Genomic DNA, 16,203 nt, shown 5'->3' on the forward strand with positions numbered 1-16,203 from the left:
CCTAAATATTTTGAAAAAAAACCCTGTAATGAGCACTGTTACATCTCAGATTATAAAATACAGCTGTAGTTGTTTATGATGCAGCTGCGCCAAACATTTAATTCACACCACGTTAAAATGAAGGAAGGCGGTCTCATTCTTCTCAGGAGGACGATAAGAACGAGTCGGCGGGATGGATGTCAAGAAAACATTTGTTTGGAGCATAAACAGGACACTCGGGTCAGAAAAACCTAGTAAGTAAACATTTTATTGACCTAAAACATGCACATATGGCTGCTTTTTTTGTAATTGGAAAAAAAACAAAAACAAAGCATCATTGTTGAACGGAAAGAAGAAGAAAAAAAAAATCAAAGGAATGCTTGGAATGCATGGAACTACAACATACATGGCCAAATATTCAAAAATCCCTTTTGAGTTCTTCGACTGCCATGAAGGAAAGAACGCTGACAAACAGCTTGGTAGTGCTTCTGTAAATATTAATGCTTCTGTCGGGAAAATACTCGTCGGTTTGTGTGAAGTGACCGTAACAAAGTGCATCAACAGTTTAATGAGCATGTGTTACCTGATGAGCCGTTGCTTATACTGGACACTTATACAGCAGTTATTGACACGTCTGACTGTTTAAAGCAAGAGTTTCTCTTCCTCGTCTTTACATCCAGCTTCAGCAGTGAGCCGCACTGCAATGCCTTTCAGCATTTTGTCTCAAGTTTCACGGAGGCCAAATCGATGCTTATGGAAATGAAACAGACCCACTGCGTGTACAATACAAAACGATTACAATATCTTGTATAAAAGATAAGTTTATACATATGTACGCACACATGCTCACATTTGATACATACTGTACAGTTTGTATGTGTGCACTGTTCTAGTCTAACACACATAAACACGCACGCACACGCACATACATACAAGTGTCTATTTGGCTGCACGTTTCAGTCTGTCCTGCTGGAAGATAACACAAATCTGCCTCCCGCATTTCCAGAAGGACGAAGGCCCGAGCTGTCTTTGCTCTGCACAAAGAAACAAGGAAGCAATTCAAACAGTGTCCTCCTCGCCGCCGTGTGCGCGCGCGTTAGGTCGTGGGAGGCAGGCCGCTTTTGTCGCCCCCCCTCGCCTCCTCTTTGCTGGCCCCGGAGCTCGTGCCGTTGACAGTCACCTTCCGAGCGGCCTGTTTGGAGGAGAGGGCGTGTCGCTGAGCGTTGTTGGACACAGTGGTACCGTTGGAGCTTTGGATGGCGGGAGAGAGGTTGTGGGACGCCGGGCTGGATTGAGAGGAGGCTCGGGCCGGCTGAGCGGCAGCGGGACTGTGGACTTTGTCGCTCTGAGAGTCGCTCTCCGACGTTGGGCTGGTGTTGACGCCGTCGGAGTGGCCCTGGGCAGCAGACTGGGACGGCCTCCTGCGTTTCCGGGTGGGTTTGACCAGATACTGCAGAGGGATGGGTCCAGTCTGCACGGACGCAGAGAGAAAGAGGGAAAATGTGTTTACAGGACCTTAACAAATCCCTTAAAAACACAGAGTCCATTTTTAAATCAGTCCCACACGTACAATAAACACTAAACCAACAAAAGGGTATTTGTCCTCTGATAGCTAGGAACCCAACAGCTACTCTGCTAATCTGGGCACCACTTTTGTTTAGGACAGGATCAATGACGCGGCAGCTGAAATAAAAGCTGAAATCCTCAAAATGCTAACCCAAAAAAAAAAACAAGTGCATCTTTTATTACCTCCATTAGCAGAGGGCTGACTGATCTGATCATTTCAAAGATAAATTCAAAGCAATGCTTCACCCAGCTGCTCACAAAGACAGTCAACACAGATAAATGACTGTTGTATATTCCAGCCTACAATTACAGACTGTATATAAAAGATGTACACAGCTTCTGGATTCAAAGAGAGTGACGTCAATATATAAAAACGCCTCAGATTGTCATTCTTTCTAACGACCAGCAGGGGGTGATATCTGTAGTTGCAAAAAGATGTTTGCTCCCTCTGGAAACACGTTCCTGAAGACTTTACTGTCTTAAAAATCATCATAAAGTTCACTTTGTAAACGATGGTCCTAGTTACAGTGAAAAGCAGGATAAACTATGCTAACTGAGATGCAGGTTTCACAGTTAGTAAAGACATAATAGAACAAATCTCTAATTGAAGTCCCTCTTTTGCGATGTTGCAATTTTTAATCTGGATGCCGTTGCTGTGCTCGATGAGGTCATCAAGTGATCATTTCTTTGGTAGAACACCAAAACGTTTAATGTGCGGGAAAATAAACCCTGAAAGAGAGATTTGGACATCAGATCTTCCTCTCTACTGGAAACGAGAGGGTGAGGGTGTCTGCTCGCTTTGTGACCCCACCTGGGAAACTGGTGGCTTAAGCATTTGATGCGAGCGAGTCTGACACGGTCGCTTGAAGCGTGGAGGGCTGCGATATGTGTTTGAAAACAGCTCAGTCAGATTTCACTGCATCTGATGAAAGTAGTAAACTGTTGCTGTAGCTGGAAAAAGCTTTGCCTCGGGCGTCGCTACAGCAGATCATCTCCCTCCATCTCACCTGATCGCGGGCCTCCCCTCTGCATACCCTCCATCCATGAATCTTCTCTGTGCTCTTACTCTTTCCCTGCTCAAGGAAGCTCCATCTTCAGCATCCTTTGTCCAGCCCTCCTCTGGACGTGTCCAAACCACCTCAGCCTTGCTTCTCTAACTTTCTCTCCAAACCACTCGACCCAAGCCGTTTTTAACAACGTCGGCCCGATGAAGCACAGTCATCGTGGCCACACAGTCGTCCTGTTTGAGCTTGTTCTTTTAGGAGCGTCTCTGTTTCCTTCCCAGCAGTTCCTGGTTTTACTTTACAGTTTATACCAGTTAAACCTGTAAGGACTTGAAGTTTATTCAGGACAGTTATCCATCACATCAGACTTTAGTCTGCCTCGTTTTTTTTAATTTCTCAAAGGATTTACTTGGATTTTTTTGAAATGGGATTATGCGAGGTACTCTTTGGTAGAGTCGGTTATTACAGACAGCAGACGGCCGTCGGCACAGCCCTTTGTTGGGAGAGGCAGACTTGTTTAAATTGTAAGATTAATGCATACAATTTAAACTACATTTAAAACATTTCTACAATTTTTCCCCTTACAGTCGGGGAAATGAAGCTGGTATAGTCCTCTCCTCAAATCACCAGACACCTTTGGATTCAAGAACTTTACCTTACGGGACAGGGGAGTAAAAGTAGTTAGCAAAAGTAGTGAGTGAGGATTTGTTCAGACCAAAAAGTCCCAGATTAACAAAACAAGTCTGGTGACTTTGAAGTGAGGACAGTGGATACAACGGCTTCAGTTACCTCTGGGAAATCTCTTTTTTCCCTAGTTCTGCTTATTCTCCTCTGGGCAAAAACACCCTGTTAAAGCCACAGGTCAGACGACTGCTGGCAGTTTCTGTTTTTCAGACCATTCTCTGTAAACCCTGGAGATTGCTGGGAGGGGAAATTCTAGAAGATCAGCCGTTTCTGAAATACTCAGACCAACCCGCCCGGCACCAACAACCACAACACATCCAAAGTCACTTAAATCACCTTTCCTCCTTATCCTGATTAGGGCTGCCACAAACGATTATTTTGATAGTCGACTAGTCACTGATTGTTTTTGTGATTAGTCGACTAATCAGATCATGCATCCATTGGACTTAAAACATACAGCTTATTGCACCATCTGCTCTTATATAACTATTATTAGCTTACAGCTTTAAGTGTTTAAGGTATGTGCTAACTAAAAATAAAGACAAGATGAGAGTTTATTAAATTTTAATGACATTTGCAGATTGTTTCGATGGAGTTTAATCTGCTTGACGTTTATTCAGCTGTGTAAAAACTAACTTTAATCTCAGCCAAACCGATTTAATCAGGAACCAATAAAATACTAAAAAAAAAGCCAAACAATAACATTTTTAAGTTATCTAAGTGACTTATATATGTTTAACCTGAGTAGCGAAAGACGGCGGTGGGTTTGAAAACGATTTGCCAGGAGTCCGGTGTTCTCACCGGCTCTAGTGAGCCTTGCCCCCGGCTAGCTATCGAGCTAGCTGGGGGGTAACAGACGTCTCCGAAAACGTCGGAGTGCTTTTGAAAATATGTGGTGTCTTGATAAACTGAGCAGATATTTGAGGTTTACACAGCTACATTTTCGCCTGAAAATATGTTAATCGTTTATTTTGTGACCCAGAAAGAATAATAAGAGTAATATTAAAACTAACTACCTCCGCCATTGTTGACAACTGAGCTGGGTCGCGCTATGAATTCTGGGACACAGCTTCTTCTTCTTCGGGGTTTAACGGCAGCTGGCATCCTTGTACATGCAGTGCTGCCATCTTCTGTTTCAGTCCGTTATTACACTCTTAAATCCTACAACTTATTCCTGCGTCTTTTGGGATCTTACAAAGCGTCAAACTATCACCTGACTATCATCAGACTATTAAATTAGTCGTCGACGATTTTAATAGTCGACGTAATCGTGACTAGTCGACTAATCGTGGCAGCCCTAATCCTGATACTCGAGTTGTATTTCAGCAAACTGTCTCGACCATGTCTACAAGCCTAAATGCATTTTTTTAAATATATTGATTGATTGAATCCAAACAGACTCTTAAAAAAATAAAATAAATAAATACATTTTGTACCCTCCTCATTTCAAATCAAGCTGCTGATGTTTGTTTCAAAGTCAAAGACATGAAAGGTTTCACTCACTCGTCTCCACTCGTAGAAGTAAGCGATATCCATTAGTGTGTAGTAGTCCTTTAAGGGTTCGTCCCCATACAGCACCTCCACCTGTAACACACCGTGAAACCCATTTAACACGTTAGCGGGGGGAAACGTCCTCTGCCAGGCGAGCCGTTTGAAGTTTGTACCGACGTAAACGACCACGGCGAAAGGTTTGTTTCACTGCGTACAAATAAAATAATTCTGGATTTAAACAGACTCGTGAGATTTTCTTCTCCAAGCTTTACGTGAATCTCTGTCTAGCTTCAAGGCCAGTTTATGCTCCTGATGGTTTACTTCACCCGTGTTTCTGAAAACAAAGAGGTTGAGGCGCAGCTTTGTTTTTTCCACGTCGCTCTACAGTTTTAATCACGTACCGTTTCATAGAAACAGGATTAAGTTGCACATATTTGACTTGTGTGTGAAATCCTTCAGCCTGGCTCATCTTCCTCTTCAAGCAGAAATCAAAACAGCTTTTTGTGGAGAAAATAAGTTTTTAAAAATGTCTTTCAAGCCGCCTGACTTTATTATCAAGTGGCACATACCTGGAATGCTAAACCCACACGAGCGAGGAACAACTCCTTCTCCACACCTATAAAGCAGGGCTCTGAATAGCCAGATATACTGTGCTAATCTGAGCTAAGGGATCTACATACATGTGGAAAGATTTAAGAATTACTTGTTGCAGCCCACCTGCAGCACCTTCACGGCCTGTCAGCGAGCTGCGGCCGACACTTTGGGCTGAGTGTTCACTAACACTGCTGGAAAGGAAGCTTATAGTGGTTCTAATCAGGGTCCCCCCACCCCGAAAAAAAGGTGAATCTGTGAAGCTGGGTTGTAATTCGCTTGTGGGTTTCCTTTGACTTCATTTGATCTACTGCTTCCATAAAAAAATGAAAGCAGCATTAATAATTTTGCAGGTTTCGGAGCAGTGTCACTTCAGGTAAGCGTCTGCTCGTTATCACGTTGCACTGAAAGCTCACATATCAGCACGATGATTGCCAGAACTCTTTTATAGCCCACAAATGCAACCCAATATGACCTCGCCGTTGTAGCAGCTACTGTGGAACAACAAAGCGTTTATATTTTTGCACCTCAGCCTTGAAGTTGTCTGCAGAATCGATACTGCAAACGTTACTGTGCGGGGCTGCGGTGTGTCCAATTACCCGATAGTTGTTGGGTATATCCATCTTGCTGCGGAGGAACTTCGCTAAGTGCATGATGGACATGGCTGCCGGGCACTGCAGGAAGCGTTTACCGTTGGACTGAGAACAAAGAGAAGAGCAGAGAGGGATGCATTAATCCAGGATGAGGACCAGAAAACCATAATTACACTGGCTAACTTCAGCTGCCGCTTTTAAACATCTTTGCTTTACCTTGTCTCCTTCCATCTCTGAATGCTGCCTCTCATTATTTCTGCAGGGGGAAATTAAAAAGCAGTTAAACAATAATTACATTTCTTTACATTTTAATGATATTTAAGAGTTTTTCGCAGAATCAGATTGCAGCTGGTGGAACAAAAACAAAACTCCACGTAGAGCTGCAGATAAATTGTGCCTGGACAAATCTGGGACCCGGCTGGAAGCTGCTTCTGTTCGCTTCATGATCAAAAGCTTCCAGTTACAAACACATTGAAGCGAGAAGAAAAAACTGTTCTGATAATATTGTTATTTTAATATTAACTAACAGCTGTGGGATTCATATAAATACTGTATTAGTATTTATAGTATTTTAAAGTATTTTATGGACTTTTACGTAACCGTTTGCATTGTGCTGTTCACTCAACTCATTTTATTTCTGATTTTAACAACGTTATTCACAGATAAAGTCATATTTTGTGGTAGATTGTGTTTTATGTAGAGGTGAAATGACTACTTGTTGTTTTAAAAGTCTTGTCAAATCAGGTTCTGCAGGCCTACGTGTGGTTTTCCTTCTTTTTACGCTCTCAGCAATGGAGAGTCTTCAGCTGACTGTGCTGATGGGAGTGAGGCCTGCAACCCTGGAGGAGCTGCAGAGCAGGACACAGGATTTCAGAGCTAAAGCTAAATGGAAATCTTAGATGAGGAAATATAAACCATTTCATCCAGCTGTCATCGTGGAGAACATGACGTGTTTGGACAAAAAGAACCGCTCGGTTGCAGTGAAACGTAGCTGAGCCTGCACTCCCCGGGATCTGACCGTACCTGGTTTTGGGACTTCTGGGCAAACAAATATTAATTTGAGCAGTAAGGAGGAATGTGGAGGGAATGTACAGTTTGAAGGAAGAGCGGTGGAATTCTGGTCTGGCTGCTTGTGTGGCCTGAATATTGAACTCGCAGCTGTCTGACTGAGTCCATTTGAGCTGCTGGGGGAAATTTTCCTCCTTCATTGGTGAATGATTTCAGTTTGAATCAGCACACTGTTTGGATTCAGCTGAACAGAGCTCATCCAAATGTCTGCGCATACCCATAGATAACAAATGACCTGAGACGCCCTCTGCACCACTCACAGGCTTTTCTCATTTATCTCATTAAAGGAAGATTTTACTTACTAAGCTGCCCATTATACATTAATTATAGTATTTAATAAGTGATATATATCTGTATCTATCTCTCTATCTAGATATCTATAGATAGAATTTTTTTTTTTTAATCTATGTTTTTATTGAGCCAAGCTGTTTTTCCACTTTTGGCTGCTGTAACAAAAATAATTGACAAAATTTGAGGATGAAGTAAATCTTCTCCATCTATACATGCACATAAATGGCTAAATAAGAGCAAATACAAAAGAGGACACACGCAGGCGGACTCGCTGTAACTATTAGTGGGACAGACCACAGATTAACGGTTCTCGCTCTTATTCTCGAGTAAAATAAAAATAAGAAGGAAATGACTGACTCACTTGTTCCTCTCGTAGAACTGTATGGACAGACTGATAATTTCATCCTCTGCTATGTTGAACGTCTCCACCACTTCCCCCGGTTCCAGCACACGATTCTCTGCGTAGAAGTCCCGCCTCCGTTTCATCTCATCTGCGGGAAAGCCACACGCATCGTGAAACTGAAATCTATGACAAAGATATGACTAAGCCTTCACTGCCTCCCAAAACTGTGGTCATTACCTTTGAATAACCCCGGAACGAGCTTATAAACAATATCTTGCAGAGTTTTGTCTGCTCTGGAATGAAAAACAGAAAAGAAAAACATTCGTGTCAGATATGAAACATCATGAATTTGGAGAGGTTAGGAAAAAAATGACATGAAGCAGACTGGATTACCTGATGCTGAGCTGTGGACACGTCTTGTGGACCTGGACGTCACATCGAGGACAGAACTTATTTGTCTCGAGGAAGGCAACGATGCATGTTTTACAAACTACATGTGGAGAGAGAACAAGCTGTTAGAAGACGAGCAGCAGAAAGTCCAGAACAATCTCCTCCTTTACCCTCAGGATGAAGACTCGGTGCAAAGCATACAGTTAGGTTTTAGTAATGTCGTTTCTTTTATGCGTTTGTCTATTTTAAAAGGGTTTTTTGTGTCATTAGAGGCCTCTTTAACAGCTAAGGCTCAGGAGATTGAACAGGCCTCATGGGCAGACTCCTTCAGTCTGCACACAGAAGTGTCCTTTGGGAAGATCCTGAACCAAATTCAGTGTGTGCTCGAGTGAAAAAGCACTTACAAACATAGAGCTGTGTGTTTGGTGTCCACAGCACCCAAAATTAACCCAACATCTCCACAGGTGTATGTGCGCGATAAAGTAAATAAAAGATCTCGCCACTCGACAGCCATCTCGAAACACTTTTGAAGCATAATATGAATTAAATTTACTTTAAAATGTAATGTGCATGTTCAACAGGACATCTGATTTTGAAAATATGCTTAAATGTTTGCAGACTTTGCCCTAAAATTCATTAACAAAGGAAAATTCCCTGCAGTGATGCAGTCCAGCCTCTGTTTCCGTGACCTCAGTGTGACGAGGTCAAGCAAAGGTGCGAAGGACTCAGGCACAGAAGCTGGATGCTCAGAGAATCCATCTGCGCTCACACTGGACTGCTAACCAGCCTGATGGAGGATGTCTGCTGCTACAAAACACACATCACACTTCCCCCTGTTTTCTCACCACGCTGCCTCATGCAGGTCATCTAAACCAGAGCCACCAGTGAAAAATATCTCTTCATTATAAAAAAACAGAACATAAAAACTCTAAAATAAAACACATTTCAGAGAAATCTTTCTTTTCCTCATCTTTGTCTAAATCACTCCATCCATCACTTCCTCCAGCGAGCCAAAAGACAAAAAGAAAAGATTTCATGATAATTAGAAAGGCTGCGATACGACAACAGGCATTCAAGCTTAATTATCCAGAACCTTAAACACACTTTGACATCTTTACTAAAACTTCCAAACTAGTTTGATAGAACTCATATAAAGACATGTACTTCATGTGAGGCAACACCTCAACCAGGATTAGCACCAGTTGATAAAGCCAGGAACTGGGAAATAAACGTATAAACTTATATAGATGCTCTGCAGAACCTGTCAGTCACGCGGACTGTTTGTTGGATGGTGCATCATCTATGAACTGTGAACACCTCCCCTTTCATAAAGGATGGTCCAGTGTGTCCTCTGCTAAAGGAGGTAACAAAGGACGCATTGAAGCACCTTTCCTTACTAGCTGGAGAATTCAAGAAAGGTCTTATTAAAGCTGCTAAGCTGACATTCCTGGGTCACTTCCAGGATTTGGGACACTTCCTGATGAGACTAAAGGACTGGGTAAATGTGCCAATCCACTCCTTACTTTATAATTTATGATGATTATTTTTGTTTTGTGCTTGTGCTGTTTTCTGCATAGCAACAGGCTGACGCTCTACAGGGAGTGCAGAATTATTAGGCAAATGAGTATTTTGTCCACATCATCCTCTTCATGCATGTTGTCTTACTCCAAGCTGTATAGGCTCGAAAGCCTACTACCAATTAAGCATATTAGGTGATGTGCATCTCTGTAATGAGAAGGGGTGTGGTCTAATGACATCAACACCCTATATCAGGTGTGCATAATTATTAGGCAACTTCCTTTCCTTTGGCAAAATGGGTCAAAAGAAGGACTTGACAGGCTCAGAAAAGTCAAAAATAGTGAGATATCTTGCAGAGGGATGCAGCAGTCTCAAAATTGCAAAGCTTCTGAAGCGTGATCATCGAACAATCAAGCGTTTCATTCAAAATAGTCAACAGGGTCGCAAGAAGCGTGTGGAAAAACCAAGGCGCAAAATAACTGCCCATGAACTGAGAAAAGTCAAGCGTGCAGCTGCCAAGATGCCACTTGCCACCAGTTTGGCCATATTTCAGAGCTGCAACATCACTGGAGTGCCCAAAAGCACAAGGTGTGCAATACTCAGAGACATGGCCAAGGTAAGAAAGGCTGAAAGACGACCACCACTGAACAAGACACACAAGCTGAAACGTCAAGACTGGGCCAAGAAATATCTCAAGACTGATTTTTCTAAGGTTTTATGGACTGATGAAATGAGAGTGAGTCTTGATGGGCCAGATGGATGGGCCCGTGGCTGGATTGGTAAAGGGCAGAGAGCTCCAGTCCGACTCAGACGCCAGCAAGGTGGAGGTGGAGTACTGGTTTGGGCTGGTATCATCAAAGATGAGCTTGTGGGGCCTTTTCGGGTTGAGGATGGAGTCAAGCTCAACTCCCAGTCCTACTGCCAGTTTCTGGAAGACACCTTCTTCAAGCAGTGGTACAGGAAGAAGTCTGCATCCTTCAAGAAAAACATGATTTTCATGCAGGACAATGCTCCATCACACGCGTCCAAGTACTCCACAGCGTGGCTGGCAAGAAAGGCTATAAAAGAAGAAAAACTAATGACATGGCCTCCTTGTTCACCTGATCTGAACCCCATTGAGAACCTGTGGTCCATCATCAAATGTGAGATTTACAAGGAGGGAAAACAGTACACCTCTCTGAACAGTGTCTGGGAGGCTGTGGTTGCTGCTGCACGCAATGTTGATGGTGAACAGATCAAAACACTGACAGAATCCATGGATGGCAGGCTTTTGAGTGTCCTTGCAAAGAAAGGTGGCTATATTGGTCGCTGATTTGTTTTTGTTTTGTTTTTGAATGTCAGAAATGTATATTTGTGAATGTGGAGATGTTATATTGGTTTCACTGGTAAAAATAAATAATTGAAATGGGTATATATTTGTTTTTTGTTAAGTTGCCTAATAATTATGCACAGTAATAGTCACCTGCACACACAGATATCCCCCTAAAATAGCTAAAACTAAAAACAAACTAAAAACTACTTCCAAAAACATTCAGCTTTGATATTAATGAGTTTTGTGGGTTCATTGAGAACATGGTTGTTGTTCAATAATAAAATTATTCCTCAAAAATACAACTTGCCTAATAATTCTGCACTCCCTGTATACCAGGACCCGCTTCCCCTTGGTGCCGATAGCGTTCTCTTTATTCATTTACTCAGTGATAAGGTGTCAACACAGGTTCTTGACTGCTTTTGATGCCATACAATGAAACGAGACATTTCTGCTTCATAGTTTAACTCTTTGACTCTACTACAGCAGCTTTGCATGAACCACAATTCATAATAATCCCTATCTACCTATTCTGAGCCTTCATGCATCCCCTCAGTTCTTCCTCTGTCTGAAACAAGCCGGTTTGCCGTCTTTGCCTTTCAGCCATCTTTCTTTTGATTGGCTACTCTTGCACAGGTGGGTGGGAACCGTGCGCTTGCAATCGGCTTTTCTTTGGTTTTTGTTTTAACACTGGTTCTCGTGTCTGTGACAGTAGAAATAAGGACAATGATCAAGAGTTTCTTTTATGGGTTTTGATTGCAGTAAAATACCTTTCTGTACATTTTAATGACATCACAGCACCATGAGCAGCTTTATGGCATCTGCCATTTTGATTTCAGGCACGAAGCGCGCAGCAGCCTCCTGATAGCATCTCCATCAACCACCACAAGCAGCTCCTTCTTATCCACACACGGAAGCCTCTTAATTACTTTTTTAATGTCCGTTTTAATTATTGCTTATAAACAAACAGCATCCAGGGAACATGAGCCTGGACTGAATATCTAGTATGACGAGAGTGTTTTTAAAGGCAAAATTAAATGAAAAGGGGCAGTCATTTAAATTTATTTACACAACTGATACCACGTTTACAAAAACAAAGAAAATGATGGCTTTACAAAAGCAAAATAAGTCCCAGAGGAGGCCAGCCCACTGTCTCAAACCGGCCTCAAACATTCGGAAAGAAAACCTAAACCAGGCCTAGTCTATTACTCAGATGGTGAATATAAATAAAAAGGAAACACTGATTCAGCTTTTCAGTGGATTATTTTATGTCGTGGTACTCGAGACGGTCACAGAGCGACCAACCTGTCAGAAAGTTGTGGGACTCATTCTTATCCTTATGTCTACCAAAGTGGTGGAGTTTAGCAAATGTGGCGCACTGTGCTTCAGCTCTGTGTAGTCTTTTGTATCATTTAAGTAAGTACGGCTCTCTGAATGAAACTGGCTTCCCACCCGTGTTCTCGAAGCAGCTGTAAGAACCTATTTTAGCCATTTAGCTCCATTTGCTCTTATTCATTGAGGCTACCTGCAGCAATTTTCAGAACAGCAGCATTAATAAGGAGTTGATGGCTCTCCATAGATTAGCTCTGATGGGTTCCTGACGCCCATATTAGGGATATCCCCTCTCTGTGACATCACACAGATCCAACATTAGAAAGGTCTGTCAGTGTGAAGCCTGGTGTTTTGGCTCACAGGGATTCCTTGACCGTCAGTTGAAACTTTGCCCACGTTTAACATGAACATCCAGCACAAGCAGTTTCAACACAACCCAGAAGATGCAGTCATGTGCTGCTGTGCAAGTGTGGTCCCTGAAGTGGACCTCCTACAGGCCTAATTGAGGTGGAGTGTGTGACTCAACATCACCCTGTTCACCTCCCTTCAACATCATCATGAGCAGAGGTCTGATGGAAACGGTGTGCATGCATGTAAGGTGGTGCATTCATGTGAGGAACTTACAGGAGTGCAGGCACTCTACGATGGTCGTAGCATCAATCAGGTAGCCGGCGCACAGAGGGCATGTGAGGTGTGGGTTCAGATCTGTGATTTTGATCCGGTTAGGCTGCATTTTTTCCATCTGGGCTGATCTGCAGAAGAAGCAGAGAACGTGAGGGGGTTTTTATGAGCGCTTACTGCTGGAGACTGCAGGTCATCCCCCACATTGTGCCCGGATCCCCTCACACATTGTCTGCACCGCGTCAGCGGCTCGCGAAACCACAACAAACGGAGCCCGACGAAAGCCCCCCCAAATCCCGGTGCTGGGTTCAGGGACGAGCCGGGAGCAGGAGCCGAGCAGCTCAGCGCAGACTGTGAGGGGCACACGGCAGGCAGCGGGCTATTCGATCGCCCCTGTGTGGCCTCATCTCGTGCACCAGCTCATCTCCTCCAGCCCAACAAAGAGCGTTTCCCCTCCCCGCGGAGCTCCGCCGTCCGAGACGGCACCTCAACCCAGCACCGGGGGCGAAAGCGGCGGTTCGGAGGGGGGCACCGAGCCGCAGAAAAGCACACTGGTACACAAAGCAGCCATCTTAAATCCACTGACAGAGCTGCTGTACCAGGAGGCGAACAAGGGAGACTCGAATGTGACACCGTGCGCCTCGCGTTGCGCCTCCGCAAACTGAGCCGCGATGAGCGCGATAAACAAAAGCGATCCGCGACGCGCGGTCCTACCTGGTCTCTCCTCCGAGGGTCCGCGTCCTCGCGGCGCAGGGCGGCTCAGTTATTTGGGACTTGGACAGAATTTGCAGCAGCGCCAGAAAATGGCTTTTTTCAGCACCGTCAGAGGACTGCCCATTTTGGATCACGTGACTTTATTTTGTCGCCTCGTTCACGGGGCGAAGAGGGTGTCCAGACTCAGAGTCCGCAGGCCCCGCGCACTTTGTCCACGGTGTTTGTCCCGCACACGCCGAGCCCCGCACTTCTTGTTCTGATTTCCCACCTTGTGATTAATTTGTGTCAGTCAGCGGCTGCTCGGCCCGCCCGGCCCCGCCCTCCGCTGCTCTGACTGAGTTTCTGTGGATGACCGAGGGAGAGAGGCCCTACAGGCCTCGTGTCCCCGGGCCCGAGACCCACGGATGGCCCACCAGCTCCGGGAGATGTTATTAGAACTGAGAGGGTTTTTTTCCGTTTTCATTTTAATTATTTTATAAGAGACAAGAAAATATACTGAACAAATGTCATTTTTAGACACAATTAATAATTGTTTTACAAAGAGGACATAGATTTCCACCTGAAAAACAAATACTCAAAAGATTTCAACAAATTTAACAACATAAAATAACAAATTTCCCACGTGTGGGACTAGTAAAGGTTTATCTTATCTTAACAGATTTCAGGGCAGATTAGTTGACATGCAGTAATTTCTAATTTCTAACTAATTTCTGAAATTAGAAATATCCCCCAGGTAGAGCTGAGATAACAGCACATGTTTAAAGACATGAAATAAACTCTGGGGGGGGAAAAGGTTATGAGAAAAGTTACTTCTGACTTTAAGAAAGTACGGTCTCATTCACAACATCACAAAGGAGGAGGAAAATTCACTGGTCCCACATTTACCTTGAAGCACAAAGTGTAAAAATTGAAAGGAAAAAAAAATCAGAGTTCATTGATGCTGGGTTTGGACCACCTGAATGTTCCCGAGTGAATCAAAGGAGAGCATCATTTTTATTTTGTGTTGAATAAAGTGACTCCACAGCAGCTCCGCAGGATCTGTTCATCCTGCTTCACCCTTTTTGCTTTTTATAGTGAAATGCACCTTTGCACCCATAGGTGTAGATCCATCTCCCAGGAAACTGTGATTTCCAGACACTTGATTTTATTAATTATTGCATATTTTCCGCATTGAAATGAAAGCGTCTTTATCCACGCATGAAAAAAGTCTTTGTCTCTTCGGTAATTCCTCTGCGTCGTTCACAGGGGAGAGGAGCTGTAGATTCATGTGCTTCATGCGTCTAAATACTGAGACAACACCCCCACCGCCCAAAATCTACACCTGCGAATCAACCAAAGCTGAAAAAACAGGATAAAGAAATAATACGCTGTGATTTCGACCAAGTTTCAAAAACTACAACCCCCATAATGCACCTCAGTGGCTACCATCTGTTCTTTAGACGCTTTTAAAGGCCATCGTGTCCTCTGGGAAGCAGGTTGTAAGGACATGAACCCCCCACCCTCCCCCGTCTCCGCTGAGACTAATTAAATAGCCATGTGTGGACGCCCTCAGTGCGGACAGCGGTCACGTAGGTAGAAATGTAACAGCAGCCTACAGGGATAAACTGAGTCTGAGTACTACAAATAAAACGGAAATTTTGAGCACCAATTAATTTCCCCTAATACGTCATCGATGGAAGATGGACACGTCATTTGTGTAAAGAAAACAAAACAAAACCAACTATGGCAGCAGAGAGAGAATTCAACATTTACCAGCACTTCCCATCAACAGTCTCCTGCTTCAATCGTGTTTTTACTGAAGCTGCCATCTGTTCTCCAGTGTCCTCCCGCCTGGTGCAGACACGCTCAGGGCAGAGCATCTACAAATTTTCCGGATGCAACCTCTGACAAGGCCGACTTATGGAGAGTTCTGTAAGCATTTCAAACAAATCACTGAAATCAAAGATATTTCAGGGAATTACATTTCTTTGGTGGAAAGTACCAACATATTGAGTCTTGATACGTTCGTGAACATGTATGAATCATTTTAAATGTAAAACTGCACCAGCCTGACTTAATATTCTAATTTTAAGGAACTCGGAGATCTTTGCAACCCACTGAAGTCTCAGTTTAATAAACGTTGGGCTGTTTTGTGTTGCCCGGTTACAAAATGTTTCAAGTTAGGTCAGTTTGATAATTTTTAACACTCACAGTCTCCAGGGTGAATTTTCAACAGCGTTGCATGTGATATGTCGTAGTTTTCTCTATTTTCTGTCCTGTATTTACTCTTAATGTAGAAAGAAACATAAAGCAAGTTTCAAATCATGTGGTCAAATTTCCAAATTTCCCCCTTTGGGACAATTAAAGGATTATTCTATCCTAGTCAGTGTGGCTCTGTATGATGTCACTGAGACCAGATCTCTCTAAGTACAGGATTATACAGCTGCAGAAATGGAGAGCTTCCTGTTTTACTTTTTAAATTTCTCTTTAGAGTCAGTCTGAAGGCTACGTGCATAGTGGCTGTATTTTAGTGTAATGGCTTGTAGAGTCCACACAATCACAGGAAAATTAGCAGTGAAAATTAACATCAACCAGATACATGTGAACACCAGACACAGCTAAGTCCCATCCACCTGCTGTTCAAACCTTTTGCTTATGAGGGGAAGCCAATCAAAAGAAAGTTGGCCAAAATGGGGAGGAGCTAAAAAAAAAATATATATATATATATTT

At 43.3% G+C, this 16,203-nt stretch overlaps 1 protein-coding gene across 1 annotated transcript; it reads right to left on the bottom strand.

Moving 5' to 3' along the window:
* Window positions 1–227: 227 nt before the first annotated feature.
* Window positions 228–13,778, bottom strand: LOC146384829 (polycomb complex protein BMI-1-like). Its single transcript, XM_084930234.1, has 9 exons — window positions 13,495–13,778; window positions 12,784–12,911; window positions 8,004–8,100; window positions 7,848–7,903; window positions 7,629–7,758; window positions 6,125–6,164; window positions 5,915–6,013; window positions 4,737–4,817; window positions 228–1,450 (listed from the first exon to the last, which is right to left on the bottom strand). The coding sequence occupies exons 2-9, from the start codon at window positions 12,899–12,901 to the stop codon at window positions 1,076–1,078; spliced, it is 996 nt and encodes a 331-aa protein (XP_084786360.1). The 5' UTR covers window positions 12,902–12,911; window positions 13,495–13,778; the 3' UTR covers window positions 228–1,075.
* Window positions 13,779–16,203: the final 2,425 nt, after the last annotated feature.

Source organism: Perissodus microlepis, chromosome 6 (assembly GCF_051167445.1).
Source record: "Perissodus microlepis isolate ML-2025 ecotype Zambia chromosome 6, ASM5116744v1, whole genome shotgun sequence".
Taxonomy (NCBI): Eukaryota; Metazoa; Chordata; class Actinopteri; order Cichliformes; family Cichlidae; genus Perissodus; species Perissodus microlepis.

What these genes read in the sequence shown, in the direction of transcription:
- LOC146384829 (XM_084930234.1), bottom strand. Translation starts at nt 12,901, where the DNA reads ATGGAAAAAATGCAGCCTAACCGGATCAAAATCACAGATCTGAACCCA. An exon ending in CGTTCCGGGGTTATTCAAAG is followed by an intron (nt 7,759 to 7,847) that starts GTAATGACCACA and finishes GCTTTCCCGCAG; the next exon opens with ATGAGATGAAACGGAGGCGG. An exon ending in ATATACCCAACAACTATCGG is followed by an intron (nt 4,818 to 5,914) that starts GTAATTGGACAC and finishes GGTGTGTTACAG; the next exon opens with GTGGAGGTGCTGTATGGGGA.